Below are 20,548 nucleotides of genomic sequence, written 5' to 3'. Positions count from 1 at the left end.
TTACAATCATAAATTAAATCATATTAGGGAACTAAGTAATTCACACCATTATAAGCAACAAGTCATAACATAAAAGACCCATTAGACTTAGTTATCCGGATAACAAGCATAGAGGTAGAAGTACTTGGAATATTTGGCATTTGTGATGGATAACCTCCACCCACAAGGTTAATCCTATAAGGTTCCTAGAACAACAAATGGTTCTTCCAATCAGGACCTCCTGATACTCTCACTCCTAATTCATTCTCCTATACATGAATTTGAATGATTAGTAGAGTGTTAGGATAAACTTCCAAATTTTGAGTCCTTACATCAATGCACACCAAAGCACACATCCTTTAAAAGGATTTTCCCTTGAAAATCTATTCATCATTCTCAATTCACAATTAAACAAGATTCATACATTATATCATCAACATATCCATTTACAAGGTCATCATCACACCATCACAATACATCATTATATTCCAAAAGTTCATATCATCCCCACACATTCACATAATCACCAAGTAATTTACGCAGTAACTTAACAACACATGCAAATTGGTTAGTGGTTTTAAAAATAAAACTGCAACTTGTACAAAGCTCCAAAAGTTATGTTCTTACATTCAAATTAAAGATAATTGAATCAAGAACTCAATGCAAAAAGAATCAATCAAATTGGATACCTATAGAAAAAGTTATGCACTAAACAAGTGACAAATGTCAAAGTTGTCAACCGCCTAATCAATAGGAACCTCACAAGAAAAACACTCTCACTATAAACTTTCAAGCAAAGATCACAATGTAACATTCTAGCCAGATATTACTAATTTAAATAAAATAGAGTCATACATAATAAAATCCGGAAATTAATAAAACCTCTTTCCCAAAATGTGGGAAATTTAAATATTATTAATAGCGCAAAAATCAAAACTTAAACTAAAAGTATTACAAGTTTCAAGTTCCCAAACCGTAAATTCAATTGTATTCAAAATACATAAAATAGTTGTCAAAATATCTCCAAAGCTAACCCCTCTCCGACTCTAGAGGCCAACCTCGCCACCTACAATATCAATTGCTTTCGTGTAACGAGTTACAGAATCATCGCCAACCACACACAGAAAAGGTGAGCTCATTATAAAACCCTTACCCACATCATATTAATTTACCCCAAAACCCCCCTTTGAGGACATTCACCCTCATGCACTAGAAATCATGGTCTTCCACCATGTTCATCCAGATTCTACACACTCTGATAATGTCCTTGAGATGACTCTTGTTGCCACAAGCTCCAACTTGTGGTTCCACCATCTATCGGCTACCACTTGTAGATCACATGCAAGAATTATCCTGTTACAAACTACAATCTACAACACCTAGTGGAGCTCCCCAATACAATCCACAATTCGTATTATCATAAGACTACCAGCCTCACCGGCTTCGACCATGAAGGGCAATCAAGTGAAACACTTCGTACTAGCCACAATTAGCACGCTCACACTGAAATTCCAATTACCATCACGCTCCAACCTAGAATGGTCACATGTTTAACTCCCCATTACAAGTTATATAACTCGTAAATGGTCCCCTAACAAGTCATACTCAAAGTCATTACCACAAGTCGTGTAAAACTTTCAATATCATCAACCCGACCTATATAAGATCAATACACACTCAACCTAGGTCTTAGGGATTCTAATGCTTTCAAGAACATGTTCGCTCTTGGTCCAACTCTACAAACCTCCCTACTCGTAGTTCAACTCTACGGACCTCCCTGCCCATAGTCTAACACGCATGATCAATCTAGCTATGAACCTCCCCGCTCGCAACAACTCTCAAGTGTGAGCACAGAACATACGAACCTCCTCGCTCGTATCCTCACATGAGAGTATCATTAATATGAACCTCCTTGCACATATTAATCACGCGTTCCATCATCAATCATGAACCTATCCGCTCGTGATACTGTCAAGCATCTCCCAAACTAGGACCAACACACCTAACCATGCAAAATGCAACAAAACAACACACTGCCCCCACGTTATCGCCTAGCGCTGCCTACACACCGTCAGGTGATACTCCAGCATAGACCACGGATGAAGGATTATCTTGTTCCTTTTTAAGATGATTGAATATGGTGTGAGTTGATTAAGAAATCTAAGTGAAATCCCCACTGGACATTAAGATAGCAACCTATCTAGATGTGAAGGTTCCTTTCACAAAGCTCAAGAGAAGAAGATGATGGATTGATTCAATACAAAAAGGAAATGGAAAGCACATAAATCATAGAAAACCAAGAACAATTAAAGGAAGAAGAAAACATAAAATGGAAAGGAAAGAAATGGTAAAGAATGCGAGAAGCACGCCACTACAAGGCTAGGCTAGAAGCCATGGCAACCTTGAAGATGAGTGGCTGTGTGCCGCCACTTGCTATGCAAGATAAGGCTTAAAAGTATTCACTCCCAAAGGAGGAAACTCTCACAAATGGTTGAGACACAAGAGTGTTTTTACTTCAAAATATTCAACCCCTTTTACATGTCTAGGAGCACCCCTTATATAGAAGAGTTTAGGGGCCTTTAAGCAAATAAAAGATACCTAAGGATGTCTCTACAAAAACCTAACCCTAGCTTCTAAAAACTAGGTCAAATAAGGTTACAAAAAATGAGAGACAAAAGAGCTAACTATGGTGTGTGCAAGGCTAATTTCGTTCTAGCACCAAAGGAGACAAAGAATGTGTCTCATATGTCTCCAAAAAGTGGCCAAAGTGTGCTAAAAACAAAGGAGACCAAAGGTACATAGGTACATTTGCTTCATGCATTTTACTTTATGCTTTATGCCTTTGCTTTACTCTCTCCTCCACATCATTTATGCTCCTCAATCACCATGCGCCACCTAGCATTGCTTTCTTACTCCTAATTAACCTACAAAGCAAATAAACATAGATTAGCATGTTGGCTTAAGTCAAGTCAACTATAGTCAACAAGTCAAACCTAGTCAAAGGTCAACAAGTCAACTAAATTTTATTCAACTAAGTCAACTTAGGGAATCAAAAATAACAAACACAAATGAAAGGGATGAAGGATTAGTGAACTTCCTTTCTAAACATGTTTAGTCTTCTTAAGCATGTCCCTCCATCCTTGGTTAGGGTCAATCCTTCATCATCCTCCTCTCCTTGGAGAGAATTTGACCACAAATTCTTTAAGCCTTTGTAGATGGAGCTTGACTTGATTTGGGGGATGTACATATCCCCGCTATAATACTCATCCCCGCCATATCTCTATTCTCGTTTAAATTATTAAAATATTCACAATTAATTAAGTAATCATATATATATATATATATATATACTTTCTATTTTTTATTTCTTTTAATTATTTGGTTTGTTATGAAACTCATTTGCATCTCCAATATACTTTTTTATCTTATCATAACCTTTATGTAATTATGTTAAAATGATGTATGTCAATTAAAAAAATTGCATTTCTAACATTTGAATGTTTCTATTATTTTTTAATATTTTTATTTATTGTATATTTTTCTTTCACATGAAAATATTTAATACTCTCAATTTAAGTGGTTAAAAGCATAAACCTTTCATTTACTAGGTAATATAAAAAAAATTACTTATTATTATTAATTTTTGTTCCATTTGAAGAACTCTTTTGTTTTGCTAAAACAATTTTTGTTATTTCTCAACCATTGAATGTATATATGTTGATATTTGAAAATTTTTCTGAGATATCTAAGATATTTTTCATCTTATCATACCCTTAATTATACATTTGTTTTCCTTTGTGCGATTCCTTCCAATAGTCTCCAAATTGTTTATAAGACACACATTTGTTAATTTTTTAATATTTTTATTTTTTGTTTATTTTCATCATGTAGAATACTATTTCGATATATTTTATCTAATTATTTTTTATTTTCTAACTCATTACAATCATACTTTAATTTTTTTCACTATAATTGTATAAATAATTTTTATTTACTACAATATAAAAATTTAATGTAATTGCTATGAATATTTTTTTATCACCATCTAACATATATTGGAGTTCAAAAGATACAAGATCTATGTTAAAATTTTATTATGTTTATTATTTGTTCTGTGTTATTTTTTTATCAAGTGATGTATTATAACTTTTATTAGTGTATAAAAAAGATATTCATTATAATTTAAAAAATTGAAGTAAACAAACATTTAAAATATATTTTAATTTGAATATTTTTTTCCTTTTATATATTTTTTTAAAATATTTTTAAATTTTATCAACTAGTTTTCATTAATGTTTCCAAATTTAATAAACGTTTTGGTTCTCATAAAATTTTATTTGGTATTCTAATCTAAAATGTAAAAAATTATAATTTATTTCAAAGTATTTGATATCGAAGAAACAATCATTCTCCTAATATTGAATATTTGATAATATTATGTTTCCTTTACCGTAATTTTTTATTATTTTATAAAAATAATTAAAATTAATATTAAAGTAGTAAGAAAACGGGTACGGGTATGGGTATGAGATTATACCCGTTACCCGGTGGGGATGGGGATGGGACAAAAGTTTGATACCCGTTGAGTTTTGGTATGGGGATGGGGATGAATTTTTTTGACGGGGATGGGTATGGGATAGCGAAACTCGTCCCCGCCCCACCTTGTTGTCATCCCTACCTGGTAGTCTAACAACACCAACAGGAGCTATACACTACTAATTTTTGCACCTCTAAAAGGTCCTAACATCTAGCCATCTAAGGCATACACCTCTAGAATCCAGAACATTAGTTTACCCATTTCAACATGGCTCAAAATGATCACCACATATCATATGCATCAACCCTTATATATTCATATATATACTCCACCATTTAAATCCATGCTAGCATTCAATTTCAACTTATGAATAATAGATGCTCATATCAAATATAAAGCAACACTCTAACAACTTAAGCACATGATTCTATGCACCAATGCGAATTAATATAGCATTTCACACCTCCTATGCAAAATTTTCATTTATATTGATACACATGCATTCACCAATAAACCAATTCTCAACATGTGACTAATCCAAAGGAACATTCAAATTTATGGAGACTCACAAAAGAACCTAATCATGATTCCAACTCATGCCACATTGAACTTGCTTCCAAAACAGTACCTACACACTTCATTTATCCCAATACATCACACCAAAACCAATATTTAGCACTCTACATGATCATGTATCCATACATAGATTCACATTAGTAGTTTCTTGAAATTATCAAGAGATTATTCATACATTTTAAAGACTTCCCAAACCAGCAATCATGTGTATCACACCGTTCAAACTAAAGAACAAAATGTTATGAACCTGCTGTCTAAAATTTAGCTAAATCATACGGTTAACAAACCGAAAAACGCAATTTTCTAAAATCTACGCAAACCAAAAAATCGTAGTCGCCCCGCGACTATATCTTGCCGGCGACCATATCTTGTCGCCTAGCGAAACAAAACTAGAGACCTAGTGCCTAGCGGTAGGAAACACCGCCTTACGATCCCTGTCACGCGAAAAATACGAGAAAAAGCGTAATTGCACCTATTTTGGTCAATTTAAAGACACTCAACACATGTAGAATTTAGCAAAGGTTCATCCATCAAGCAAGAAGTTACACAAAATCAAAGGTGCACGTTTAAATAGAATCCACAAAATCGTAGACAACGAACGCATCCAATTCGTGTTGCCTGGCGAGCCTTCATTGTCGCCAAGCAGTTTCTGGGCAGAACCCAGAAACTTAGTTCAAAAAGCATGTATTGCCTAGCGGTTCAAGAACACCGCCAAACAATTTTTGGGCAGAAGCCTAGAAACGTGATTTTTTCAGCGACAATCGAAAGAGAAAGGCATCCATGCATTCAACACAACTTAAAATACATCAATCACAAAATAACCATGTAAGAGCAGCTCCCCTTACTTAGTTTCCTTGCTCCAATGAGTACTCCTAAGCTTCCTCCTTGATGAAAAGAGTCCCTTTTTTGCCTCTAACACTAGACCACTCACCAATTTTGGTGCTCTAAAACCCTCTCCAACTGTTCCCACGAATTCCTTGCTTCCAGTACACCACTCTCCTCCTTCTCCCACTTATTAGCCTAATTATTTTTTAGGATTTCCTTGGCTTAGCAAAAATAATAAATGTGAAAGGAAGTTATTTCACGCTAGTCGAGGTTCAAACTCCAATTCATGTTTCTAGACATTTTATGCACATCTATAATTATGACATCATGCCACATGTTCACACATGCACACAAAATAAATCAATTAATTAAAACTTCACCTTAATGGCATACACAAGACTCAAACACAGGTCCTCTCAACACCACTCCACACGCTCAACCACTTGAGCTACCATTGCTCCTTGTCATAATTCTCTACATTAATTACTATAAAGATCCCTTTTAAATGCATTTATATTAAATAAACAAATATTTATTTAATTTTTTTTTCCAATGTCTTACACACAACGGTAAAAAAAACATCATAAGTCTAGGACCTGCTATAAAACTTTCAGCTTGATCCGACAGTGAACAAAGTGAAAATTCAAACTTTTCTAAGATAAATCATAACTAGAAAACCCATTTGCCCAGCAAGAGGATTGCTCACCCAGTGAGAATTGCTTTCCTAGCAAGGAAAACTCTATGTCAAAATTAATCTTGGCACTCGCTAGGCGAGTCATTTGCTCACTACGACGCAGAAGCTCAATATCTGTAGTTTTTCAACTACCCAACATACTAGAACAACCAAACTCAATAATACCAGATCATAAACAATCCCAAACCAGTTACAACCTCTAAATAATACAAATGTATCTCAATTAACATGCATTCAACAAAATTCCCAAAATTTCATAACACATACACATCTTCAAGACATGTAAAAATTAAAGATTTTTCCCTTCACACTCATAAGGAATAAAATCAATAGCTCATGGATCAAAACACCCATTATGCATCATAACAATAGTACCCATAACAGATTCAACATGCAAATAACAAATTTGGTAGAAAAATCATCATGCAATTTGTGAAAATCTAGCTTCCCTCACCTTCGAATATAGACTCGAACTTTATGAACCCCAAGGCATCTTTGAACTTGCGAAAGTTCAACCTCGACTTCAGACAATGGAAAACAATCTGATCGTGTTCACACAGCCACCGAGTAGAAGAGATATCAGATGGAAACCAAAAAGACATATGTAAACAAGGAATACTTGCATGCACCGTAGAAGAATCGAAGAAGGCGAGAAAAAATGGCTTACCCCAAATAAGAAACTCATCGATAGAAATCGAAGATCTTGTCGCGAGGAACGACCCTGCAGTCTCAGTTCTATAAACTATCAAACAGAGAATGAGGAGTGGAGGTTCAAAGATGGAGATGGAGTGGAGAGAAAGGAAGAAAGGAATTTATGCTTCTTTTGAAAACAAAGAGCTTGCAATTTGAGGTTATATAGGAAAAATAGATTTTATAATGTTTTAAAAAATTTAACCTGAAAAAAAAAAACGTATTTGTCTATGTAAATGTTTGAAACACTACTCTTACCTGAATATTTTTTTAATTCATGATGAAAAAAAGTCCCCAATCAGCAACCATAGCATCCTTCAAAATATTCAAAAGGCTAAAAAGTAATGGATGATAAATGTATGAAGGTCAAAGAATTATTATGTCATGTTGGGTTCCAAATACTCTAGAGAAAAAGTGGCCACTAATGAATAAAGATGATGTATCTTTTTGTCTTGTCAAGATTGAAAGTTTATTATGGTGCACAAATAATGCAGTTCACAGTAGATTATCTAAATGGGAAGAATAGTAACGCTTTCCCAACATGGATATGCTACTTTAGAGTTTATTTGGATAATTTTTTTAAAGAAAATGATAGGTTTCATCATAATTGTTGGAATTAAGACTCCTGTGGATGGCAAACTTGGCAAGAAAACAAGAATTAGCTTCATGATAAAAACTTACCACAGGCCTTCTGTGCAGAGATTATAGATGTTCTACCTGGCCCTGATTGTATGAAGATTCCTAGAAATTACCCTATTCATAAGTTTTTTTTTAATTCTTTTGCCTTTTTTTATAAAAGTTATAATCTTCTGGTTGACATATTTCCCAATAAATGAACAAACTTTTAATAAAAAAATAAATGTTGAAAATTAATGAGAAAAAGCTTTTACTTTTGTATTAGGATCGGACAAGATGAATAACCATGAATTTTGTAATCATTATTCTCTTTAAACACTAATTGTATGCGGAACAATATGATTAATTTTAAATATTGATTTAAAGAATAACATTATAATTCTTTTAACAAATTAATATCAATAAATAACATAAATACGAGTTAATTGAAGGAGTCTTATAAACTTATAAGTAATTAATTATTTCAAAGTAAATAAATAATAACTTATATTATTCTTTCAAAATTATCACTACTAAAAATTCTCATATTACATGCAATTTTTCTCGCAAATTTGTTAAAAACATTTACACAAAAAATCTTTTTTCTACCTTTTTTTCTAAAAATTTTAATTAGCAAGTAATTACTTTGTGGGTAATCATTTCCTACAAAATTATAAAATTTGCAAGTATTTCTTATAAAATTTGTTGTAAAAAGTGTTTTATACAAAATATTTTACAAGAAAATTGGTAGCAATTTCCTGCAAACTTTTTTTCACAACAAAATTTGTAAGTATTTCCTACGAAAAAGTTTTCAAAACAAAATTGACAGAAAATATGAGTTTTTTTAATAGTGTATCTATGTAATATTTTATAAATAATCGTTTCTATCTTATTATTTAACTTTTTCTTATTTAACTAATATTGGGAAAATGGTAGAATGGTATAGTGGTTCATAATACTCGAGAGTCACTCAATCAAATTGAGGAGTAAAAAACAGGGACCGTAACGTCCCATTTAAAATATAATATAATTAAATGAAACATTACACAAAATAGTAAAGGAAACAAGGTCCTGGAGTAAAGTCGCTACTCCTTACAGTTAACCAACGAAAACATAATTGAATTAGGGCACACCACGATGCCAATAGACAAGTAAAGAAAAGAGTCAATAGTAATTCAAAATATAACCCAAAAGTATGACGCTACATAGGTCATAACCCTAGAGAAAAGCCCAAATAAACGGAATCCAGTCCAAGCGGACTATGCAGTGGAATCATCCCTTACCTGTTGACCTCGAGTACCTCTCGCATCTGCTCACATCAATAAATTGATGATCATCGCAAAAGTAGAAGAACGACATAAAAGCAACCAAACAAGCAAAAGGGTAAGCTAGATCTAACTAAGTTATAAATTGATGATCATACAGATACATGCTATTTCATAGACCAATGAATATATGTTAACCAATCATGTCATGACTTGCAAACAATACACTAAGTCTCAGACTCGACTCATCCGGATACATATAACTTAGTCAGATTCAGCGGATGCTTGCACTTGTGGTGGATTTTTCCCTGCTCACCCCCGAGCTAAGTGTTACAATGTCTCAATCCCCCACACACAAGGCTAGCCCTTAATGAGTTTCAGGCTTCCTACTACTCTTACCACAAGAGTCAGTTCGCTCTATGTGAGACTAACTGACTCCTTAGAGCGTCAGGATGCAACCTTACCTTGAATCCTTACTAAATTATATAGATGGGGCACCACCATGAACTCCCACTAACAGGAGTCATGGAATTACGTCCCAACCAACTAAGGCACCAACCTAAAATCTCACCTAGAGATTTCGAGGAATTACGTCCTGACCACACACCAATCATATTCAATCAATTGAGTAATATTTATCATGCATATAAACCTCATGCCAACTTTTGTAACCAATCCTCATTCATATTCCATGTTGAATCCATACCAACTCATTCTTCCCAATCCGTGAATATAGAATTTCGACTCATACCAATACCATGACACTTTAATACTAACCATTTCACGCTCATTACATGCCAAGATCATGCCAACACATCCATTAAATTCATAACCTCAGAGATTTCATGCAGAATTACATGTTTCGTACTGTAAATAAAATAAACCAACCAATCAAAACACCAAAAATCAACCATTAGAGGAAAATAGTGTGGCCTGTAGTGGATCTCGCTCAAGTTAGGAGTCCTCACTCAAGCGAGAGGAATGCCCTCGCTCAAGCTGCAGACTCTCGCTCAGGCGAGATCGTGACAGAGGTCCTGGGAGGTTCTTCGAATGCTCGCTTAGGCGAGACCAACTCGCCTGAGCGAGACCACCCCTCTCCCAAAGGTGGGGTTCCTCACCTAGGCCAAAAGTGCAGCGGCATGCTAAGGCTCCCATGCATTCTCGCTTAGGCGAGCCCTCTCGCCTGAGCGAGATGTCACCTCGCTCAAACGAGAGCTCTCCGCCTGAGCGAGAGCTCGAGCACGAACCTAGCATGTTTCTGCAAGTCTCGCCAAGGCGAGAGAGGCTCGCTTGGGCGAAAACATTCGATCTCGTCACTGTTCTCCCTGCAACATCCATGCATACATATCCACACAACATAACTAGGCATTTCACATATTCATAGTAGCATATAATCCATACAAAACATGATACGCGACTGGAAACGGGTAGATCTACAAAAAGTACTAAAGACTCTAACTTCCATTACCTGGATTGAGCTAGCACAGGACCTCGACACCAACTACGGAGCACAGCAACTCTAGGAACGAACTAAAGAACTGAAAGAAATAGCATAATAGAACTAAGAAATGGGGTTACCATGAAACCGTAACTGGAAATATGAAGAGTGATTAACGGGGACAAATATGAGCTAGTAAAAATACTTACATGGAGTAGAAAATGAATTTGAGCTAGCTTGAAGAGGACTAGGAACCAAACCCTAGTAGAGCTTCTGAAAGGAAAGGAGAGTGTAAGAGAAAGGGGGTTGTTTGCGATTGAGACCAGAATGAGGGTTCTTAGTTGCTTTAGGGGCCTTGACACCCTAGTCAGCCCTTAGGTCCAACGGATTTGGGGCAGCCTTTAAAACATAAGGCAGAAAATAAAGTGGGCCTTACAGGGACCAAACTGATTAACTTGTCAAATATTTTTTTCAAAATAAAGTTGAAATAAAAATAATTTAAAGAATTAATTTCTTTTATATTTTATCATTTTAAAAATATAAATATATATATTAATGTTGTCATTTAGATTATTAATATTTATAAATTACGTTTTAATAATTTATAATTATGCATAAAAAATTACTTTTTTTTCACATTTCACAATTTTAATTTTACTTTTTTACTATAATTATTTGTTAAATTTTTAAAAATTATAAACTATTTTTACATATTTTCTATAAAACTGTTTACTTTTCTTATTGTTTTCTGTTTATCAAGTATTATTTTTAAATCTTTTTTCGTTTATTTCACTTTGTTTCAATTAATATAATTTTTATATCTTATATCTTATATATTAACTTAATATTATTATTTACTAACATAATATTATGCATATTTTAAAAAATTAAAAATAATGTTATTACTTTACTTATAATAAAATAATTTAAGATATAAGATATAAGCAGAATTATTATTTCAATGTATTTATAGTCATTAAAACTTAAAAGAGATTAATATGATGAAATATATATATATATATATATATATATATATATATATATATATATATATAAATGAAAAATACTCGCTGTCGAACCGTTGGTTGGTTGGAGAGACGTGTTTAGATTTTGAACCTGTTTACTATGTGTATATTATTTGTGACTGTCAATCTCCAATCTTATCAAGAGTTAATAAGAGAAAAATAATATTAATTTATTGCAGTTATTATCTTTTGTTACTTAATTGTTATGCTTTTACTACTTTGAATAATTCAACTCAAAGACCGGACAATAAATAGCAAGTTACTTAAATAAAAGGGAGACATGGTCGACAATCTTAAAGAGTGCGTGATTGAGTCATCTCATTTGTTCTGGATCCCCGTATGCTCTCTTCTATTTTTTCTTTTTCCTTGAATGAGTGATCTTATTACTTCACTTAGTTATAATTATGTCCCCACTTCCACCTTAAGAATTGTTGAGAATACTCACAATCTCCATTTAAATGTCAAGGTACTCCGCCATTCCTATTTTTGAAGAAAACAAAGTAAATGGGCTTTACGAATAACTGAAGACTTAAATAGAAACCACAACTAAATGACAAATATTTTGGTATGGTTTACTGAAAAAACAAATGCATTTATTATTAGATACATGGTTTACATGGTTTACTGTAAAAAGACCAATTATTACTAAATTTGTAGTTATCAATAGCAATTGCCATTTAGCTATCTTACGTGAAGCAATTTAAGATAAGTCATTACATATTGTTTTGTAATGTCAAGTTCATGACTTTCTTGATGCAATCTTTCTCCAATCCAATAAACATCCACATTTTACCTATTTGTAAGAAAATGATTTAACGGAAAAAAAGTGATTTTTCATTTTTATGCACAGAACCCATTTCCTATAAGTAGTCCAACTTTGCCATTTCTGACATCAAAAGAAGTATGTTGTATATGGAACTTTATAGGAAAGATCGGGTAGCAGAGGAGTTTTTGTGGACAAGTTAGATCGAGGTACAGTAAGGATCTCCACAAGTTAAAAGAGGAATGTGCATGTTTTCATTTCATTTTGATTGAATCCTGCTTCCTTCAATAGATTCTGCTTATACTTGTGACAGAAATAGTATGTCTTGCATATCATTTTCAGTCTGATACTACAGAAAAACCAAAGGCTGCAGTACATAAAACAGGGGATAGACGCCACTGCATATGACAAGTTAAATAAAAGGGGAAATACATAATCTTGCTACCAAAAACTACTACAGAGGCCAAAGCCTGGAACTAGAAAAGCACTATCTTTTATACATTGAACAAAACAAGCATGAGGGAATATTTGGTGTTGACAATCAGTACCTAGTTCTACCATCACCCTCAGTAATGACATCATTGAAGGATCCATTACTGGGAATCATGGGCAGCACGTGTTCCTGATGAGGCACTATGACCTCAAGAAGATAGGGGCCAGGGGTGTCCAGCATTTTCTGAATTGCCCATCTAAGCTCTTCCTTCTTCGTCACACGAACCCCGGGTATCCCACAAGCATCTGCAAACTTTAGCATGTTTGGGAATATCTCATCCTCCCTCGAGGGATCTCCCAGATACGTGTGAGCTCTGTTGGCCTTGTAGAACCGATCCTCCCACTGAACCACCATACCCAAGTGCTGATTATTCAACAACATTATCTTAACAGGGAGATTCTCCACTCTTATAGTCGCCAACTCCTGAATATTCATTATGAAACTCCCATCTCCATCAATGTCCACAACCAAAGCACCAGGGTTCGCAACAGCAGCACCAATAGCCGCAGGCAATCCAAAACCCATAGCTCCAAGACCCCCTGAGGTCAACCACTGTCTAGGCCTCTTGTACTTGTAGAATTGTGCAGCCCACATTTGATGCTGCCCTACCCCAGTGCTAACAATAGCATCTCCATTTGTCAACTCATCCAGAACCTCAATAGCGTGCTGTGGAGAAATCCCATCATCAAACTTCTTGTAACTCAAAGGAAACTTTTCTTTCTGCACATTAATCTCTGCTCTCCAAGCTCCAAGATCAAGCTTACCCTTCACCCCCATATCCTCCAAAATCCTATTGATACCCTGTAATGCCAACTTCAAATCAGCACAAACAGATACGTGTGGCTGCTTATTCTTCCCAATCTCAGCGGAATCAATATCAATGTGAACAATCTTAGCCCTGCTAGCAAATGCCTCTAGCTTCCCGGTGACACGGTCGTCAAACCTCACCCCAAAGGCAAGCAACAAATCACTTTTATCAACGGCGTAGTTGGCATAAACAGTACCATGCATCCCCAACATTTGAAGGGAATGCTCGTGGCTCATTGGGAAAGTTCCAAGGCCCATTAAAGTGCTGGCAACAGGAATCCCGGCGAGTTCCACAAACCGCTTCAACTCGGCGCTGGAGTTCAAAGAGCCACCTCCCACATACAAAACGGGCTTCTGGGCCTCCAATATGAGTCTGACAATCTGTTCCAACTGGGCCTCGCTGGGGAGCTTGGGCAGCCTGGCGGCGTACCCGGGGAGCTTAACCGGAAGGTCCCAATTAGGAACCGCTAGTTGCTGCTGAACGTCTTTGGGGACGTCGATGAGGACTGGACCGGGACGGCCCGAAGTGGCGACGAAAAAGGCCTCGCTCACGACCCGAGGAATGTCGTCTACGTCGAGGATGAGGTAGTTGTGTTTGGTGATGGATCTGGAAACTTCCACGATGGGGGTTTCCTGGAAAGCGTCGGTGCCGATCATCCGCCGCGGGACCTGCCCGGTGATGGCCACAACCGGCACGCTGTCCATCATCGCGTCCGCTAGACCGCTCACCAGGTTCGTAGCGCCGGGGCCGGAGGTGGCGATACACACACCGGGGAGCCCAGACGAACGCGCGTACCCCTCGGCCGCGAACACGCCGCCCTGCTCGTGGCGCGGGAGCACGTTGCGAATGGCCGGGGAACGCGTTAGCGCCTGGTGGATTTCCATCGACGCGCCGCCGGGGTACGCGAAGACCGTGGTGACGCCCTGCCGCTCCAGCGCCTCCACGAGGATGTCCGCGCCCTTGCGTGGCTCACCTGGTGCGAACCGCGAGAGGAAGGGCTCGGCGGCCGGTGGCGACACGACGACGGCGGTTGGTGTGGCTGCGTGAGGCTTGGGGTGGGAGCATGAGATTGCGAGAGGGTGAGCGTGAGAGGGCTTGGTGAGGGCTGGGTGAGAGAGAGGGATGGTGGATCTGACAATGCGTTTGGGGAAGGTCGAGTACGAGGAAGAAGCAGAAAATGGAGTTCTGGACGCGGTGGCCGCCATTGTGAACAGAGGGTACTTGCCAACACTCTGTGATGGTCATGATTTTATGGTGAGTGAAGAGGAACTTTTGTTTTACCCTTATGCCCTTCCGTTTTGCTCATAACTCAGATGGTTCTCTGTGGGTAAAATGGGAAATTTAACAGTGACTTGCACTGAGTGTGAGTGGTGTCTATTATAGAATGCGAGTGTGATGTGAAAGTGTGATAGCCACACAGAGTCTGCAAATAAAAGAAGCAGCATTTTTTTATGGTTGTGTTTTGACAGGGCCCCGCCCACTTAAAAACCATAATGATAAAACATAAATCACTTGAGAAGACCAGGAAACAACTAAACAATTAAAATTATTTTAAATCATTTTAACTATATTTTATGAATCCAATAATAAATATAAGAATTAAATATGTTTTATGTTTTTTTTAACTTTAAACGAAAATTTAAATTAATTCTTCTTGAAAATTTAAAATTAATTTAGTTCTATTATTTTTAGAGATATGTAAATGTAATTTTTTTAATTAAATTATATTAAATTTATTTTATATTTTAAACGTATTTTATTATAATATTTTAATTTATTTATATTGTTGGATACATATTCATTTTAATTTGAATTGAGAAATATATTTGAAACGTTAAATAAATTTTAAAAAATTTTAAAAAATTTGATTGAAATGACTAAATACATGTATTTATAAAAAATAAAAGACTAAATTTATTCAAAATTTCTAGCAACGACTAATTTCAATTTTAACCGAAAAAAAAAACACATTTAACCCTAAAATTTAAATATCATGTATCAATTTTCAAATTTTATAATGCATCTATCAATTATTATTATTTTAGTGCCGAAAGTTCCATAATTAAGGGCTAACTTATTAAATAAAATATGTTTAATGAAATTACATCGAAAGTAATTCATGCAAATGAAATAATAAAATTAAACTTCCATGTATTTATTTCTTTATAAGATCTTCTAGGGAAATGTAAGGCCTAGGTTTTTTTCTGCTGTCTTAATTTAAAGGGCTACCCTAAAGTCAGTTGGGCCTAGGGCTGGCCCAAAAGGAAACGAGACCCTAAGTCTGCCCTAACCCTAACTTTCTTACTCACTTTCAGAAATCTGCCCCTTTGTTCTAAGAGCTGCAGTTGTCACTCTGTTAGGGTTTTGACGTTTGATCGGATTCAAGCCTAGCTCAACCTCGGTTCTGCTCACGTAAGTGTTCCCCCAACTCATAGTTTTCAATCCCCGGTATTATTTCGTGGTCAATGTTAGGGTTCTTGTAATAAACCCACTTTTGTTCATGTTTCTAGCTCTGTAATCTTCACCTAAGAGCTGTGGTGCTCCGCTGTTTGGTGTCAAGGTCTTAAACTAGCTCATTCCAGATAAGGAAAGTTAGAGCTCAGTGTTTGTTTCGATTTCTATGGTGTTTTGGTTTTGTTTCTGGGTTTGAGATGATTGGTTGTTGTTATTGTTGCTTGAACATGCTTAAAAATATTGATTTGGTTGAGATGGTTATTTGTGCACGCGAGAACAGTGGAGAACCCTGATAATTTCACCCAAGCGAGCCAGCCTCGCCCAAGCTAGAATATCAAAGGCTATCCCCTAGAACCTGCGCGAACTATCGCTCAGGCGACGCGCCTATATTTTGAGCGAGAGGACGTGAAGGCTATTGTTCCCTCTTTTCGAGCCCTCGCATAGGCGAAGGGAGCTCGCCTGAGCGAGGGAAACCTCTTGCTTGAGCGAGACTCTTCAGCCTAAGCAAGGACTGGCGAGAATTGTGCGTTGTTTGGTTTCTTCACTGATCTTGAGTGTTTTACATATGTTTGAATGAATATTTATGTGGTAACATGATGTGGGGGAATATACATGATTAAGGGAGATTTATATATGGTGAATTGTGAGTTTGACATGATCTTTATATGGATTTTACATGAGGTTGGATATATATATATATATATATATATATATATATATATATGTGTGTGTGTGTGTGTGTGTGTGTGTGTGTGTGTGTGTGTGTGTGTGTGTGTGTGTGTGTGTGTGTGTGTGTGTGTGTGTGGTCACGAATTTGGCATGAGCAATGATGGACATTGATGGTTTGTAATCAAGAGGCATGATATTAGTATGAGAGGAAGCCCTTTAGTCATGGTTTGGGAATAATGAGTTGGTATTGATTCAACATGTGATATAAATGAGGATTGGTTACTAATGTTGGCATGAAGTTTCTATGCATGATATATATATATATATATATATATATATATATATATATATATATTACTTGGCTGTTTGTATATGTTTGGTATGTTAATGCAGCTGGAATTTATTTTTGGTCAATTAATAGTGTGATTTTGAAATATTCAAAGTTACAAAATAAGTCCAAAATCAAGAAATTCTGGAAAAGAATAAATCAAGAGCTTAATGCACCCCCAGATTTTATTTGCACACTCCTTCTAAAGTGGACCACCAAAAACCTGTTCTACACCCCTAGTTTTCACTAAGTTGCACCCCTCCTACCACTTAAACTCCACTCAACCAGATCATGCCATGTGGCAATCCCCACCTTTTAAAATTAGCCAACCATAAGCCGCCACGTGTCATAATCCTCCACTCACCAAATTGACCATTCAGATCTTGCCACGTCATCATCTCCTTCATCTCACACATGAAACCCTAACCCTAATTTCCCTTCCACCCACCATGGCAGCCGTCGCCGCCATCTCCTCGCCGGCCACCACTGCAACTCGCCGAAAATAGCAGCCTCCATTCCCGCAACCTTCACGCACCATCGCAGCACCTCTTCCGGCCACTACGAGGCACCATCTTCTCCGTTCGCGCACTTGTAGCGAACACCACCGCGAGGAGGCACTCCACACCACACTTCATGTGCAGAACCACCGCACCACCATCTTCAACCGTCGCGAGCACCATCAGCAACGTGACAGCGTGCATCCTCTTCACTCGCGCCACCACAGATTAGCAGCTTCCATTGCACGTCGGAATCACCAACTGCGACGCGCCACTACCACCACGCCTCTGCGAAGCCTGTTCCGCACATCTTCTCGCCTCCATCACTGCAACACCCTCGAGCCATCACTACGGTACACCTGAGCTAGATTCGCGCACACCGTTGGCCACCATCATCGCGACGCCATCTTCTTCCATCGTCAACCATCAGCGAGCTTCATTTTCTCTGCAGCACAACCATGGCAGCAGCGCACCTCACTGCACCCTCATTCTCGTCCATCTTCGCGCGAACCAGCAGCCACAACGAAGCACGCAAACGGAACAGTTGCAGCAACCATCATCTTCTCTTCACGGACCATGACGCAGTAGCACCACCACGCCCGCCGGAGCAGCCGCCATTGCCGTCAGCCGCGCAGCCAAGGAAGAAACATGGGGGCAGAAACCCTAATTTTGGAGAGAGAAAATGCACTGCCACGTGTCAACATCTGATAGGACAGTCAAACTGGTCAACTCTGGTCAACAGGTCAACTCTGGTCAACTGGTCAAAGTCAGCAGTCAATTCTGGTCAAAACTACAAATATGGTTAAATGAGAGGGGCAGAATTGGAAATTGGATAGGAATTAAGTTGCTAATTAATTAAATAAAAATAAAAGATTTTAGCAACTGACAGATAAAGCCGAAAGTCCAGTGGAAGCCTATATAAAGAGACTTAAGGGAGCAGAAGCGGGGGGAGACTTACATTTTACAACGGAGACAGCTGAAAACTCTCTGGTTTTGGCAGACACCGTCATCCATCACATCTCTCATTCTCTCTCTTCTTTTATTTTCTTTCCTTCATCATATTATCATGTATTCCATCAAAGCCATGGAGGGCTAAGCTTTTAGGGTTGATTCCACTGTAATTTCTTAACTGGATTCTGAGGTTAGATGAATTTATACGTTTTGTTATTTTGATTATTGTTGTGGTTTTTGTTTATCTATGTCCTTTGCTTCTTAATCGAATAGAAAATAATGATTTTAAATCTACATGCATGCTAATCATATGAGTTAAAAGGTTTTTAAATTAAATTGAGACTTTACTTTGATTTTGTTTAGAAACTTTCATTTGATTAAATAAGTTTTTGCCAATAATTGAGACTTTAATTTGATTAGAGGTAATTACTTTAACTAAAATTAGTCAAGACTTTACTTTGATTAATTAAGTTTTCTATTTGGTAAAGAAACAAAGGAATAGACATGATAGACATAGTAAAATTAATTGAGACTGTACTTTGATTGAATTTACTATGGACAATCTAATAATTCTCACTTTTAATTGAGACTGTACTTTGATTAAAAGTGAGGATGCCAACAAATGAATTGAGTCTTTACATTGATTGATTTGTAAAACAACAACAATAATTAATTTAACAATAATCTCTAGATAACCAATGAAGAATCTTATTTAGAAAAAGCAGTGGAATTGACCTATTTACTATTATTGTGTTTACAATCTTCCGTGTCATTTTCTTTGCACATCAAAATCCCCCTATTTTTATAGTTGCTAGTTTTAATTGCATTTTTAAGAATCAAATATTTGAGATCAATTTCGTATTCGTTGTGAAACGACTCAGGGTTATCTTAACCATAACTATTTTGTTTACTACTAATTGGCAATACTGAAGTTGTTAAAGTAGTGGTAATTTGATCGCCTAACGACAGCGATATCAAATTTGGCGTTGTTGCCGGGGAATACGGTTAGTATTTCTTTTATTTTGATTCTGTTTTTATTTATTCATTTTATTTTATTTTTTATTTTTTTTATTTATTTATTTTACGCATATACGTTTAATATAGTTTGTTATTTTGTAGTCTCTAGTTTTCTTTTAATATATTCCAAGCAAATTTCTATTTTTGTTTTGATTAAGAATTTCTTTTAAGAAATTTTTTTGAGACTAGTTTGGAAAACTCTGTCTAGGAAAGACTTGGTATTTAAGTTGTCCACTGTGACACACCTCTCTTTCCTGGGAGTAGACCCAACGACATCTTAACTCATTTCTTTCTTGAAACCTTTCTCCAAAACAAGAATAGGAAAAAAAACCACACAAGGAAACACTTTCAGGTGGATTGCATAGTGCATGACTCGGGCCAATCCGGGTCAATTTTATCAACTTGATTCAGAACTTGAAAGGAACTTGCGCAAATCACGTAGGAGACTTGAACTCAGGTGTTCTACTGAAGGAGCACCATCATCATCTGAACCTACCACTGAAAGTGAACTGCTAGAATCACCTCCGGTGATTAGCATATCTTCTGATCCATCACCTGAACCAGAAATTCAAGAAGATAGAATGGAAGAAAGACCAATAAGAGAGTTGGTTTCACCGGATGCAGCAATTACACAAAACATGTGCATCCAATATCCAGATGGAGAATGTGAGCTTAAGTCTAGGTTAATCCATCTTTTACCCAAATTCCATGGATTAGCAGGAGAAGACCCGTATCATCATTTGAAGGAATTTCATGTTGTTTGTTCATCCATGAGACCTACAACAGTGATAGAGGAACATATCAAGCTTAAGGCTTTTCCACTCTCATTGCAAGATGCCGCTAAGAATTGGTTATACTGCCTTCCGCCAGGATCCATCAATACCTGGGAGACTCTGAAAAGATTATTTCTGGAAAAGTTTTTTC

The 20,548-nt window shown here is 36.6% G+C and overlaps 1 protein-coding gene and 1 long non-coding RNA gene across 2 annotated transcripts; both read right to left on the bottom strand.

Annotated features, from left to right (window-relative positions):
• Nucleotides 1-54: 54 nt before the first annotated feature.
• LOC114195861 lies at nt 55-7,423 on the bottom strand. Its single transcript, XR_003606589.1, has 3 exons — nt 7,279-7,423; nt 7,066-7,153; nt 55-248 (listed from the first exon to the last, which is right to left on the bottom strand). It is a non-coding gene; the product is annotated as an uncharacterized LOC114195861 (long non-coding RNA).
• A 5,218-nt stretch (nt 7,424-12,641) lies between these two features.
• On the bottom strand, nt 12,642-15,059 carry LOC114163805 (acetolactate synthase 3, chloroplastic-like). Its single transcript, XM_028048141.1, has one exon. It carries the CDS (start codon nt 14,911-14,913, stop codon nt 12,949-12,951), a length of 1,965 nt encoding a protein of 654 aa, XP_027903942.1. The 5' UTR covers nt 14,914-15,059; the 3' UTR covers nt 12,642-12,948.
• Between the last annotated feature and the right edge of the window lie 5,489 nt (nt 15,060-20,548).

The sequence above is a fragment of the Vigna unguiculata genome, chromosome 9 (assembly GCF_004118075.2).
Source record: "Vigna unguiculata cultivar IT97K-499-35 chromosome 9, ASM411807v1, whole genome shotgun sequence".
Lineage (NCBI taxonomy): Eukaryota > Viridiplantae > Streptophyta > Magnoliopsida > Fabales > Fabaceae > Vigna > Vigna unguiculata.
This window is presented reverse-complemented; position numbering and strand designations above follow the sequence as displayed.

Coding starts and splice junctions, on each gene's coding strand:
- LOC114163805 (XM_028048141.1), bottom strand. CDS start 14,913: ATGGCGGCCACCGCGTCCAGAACTCCATTTTCTGCTTCTTCCTCGTAC.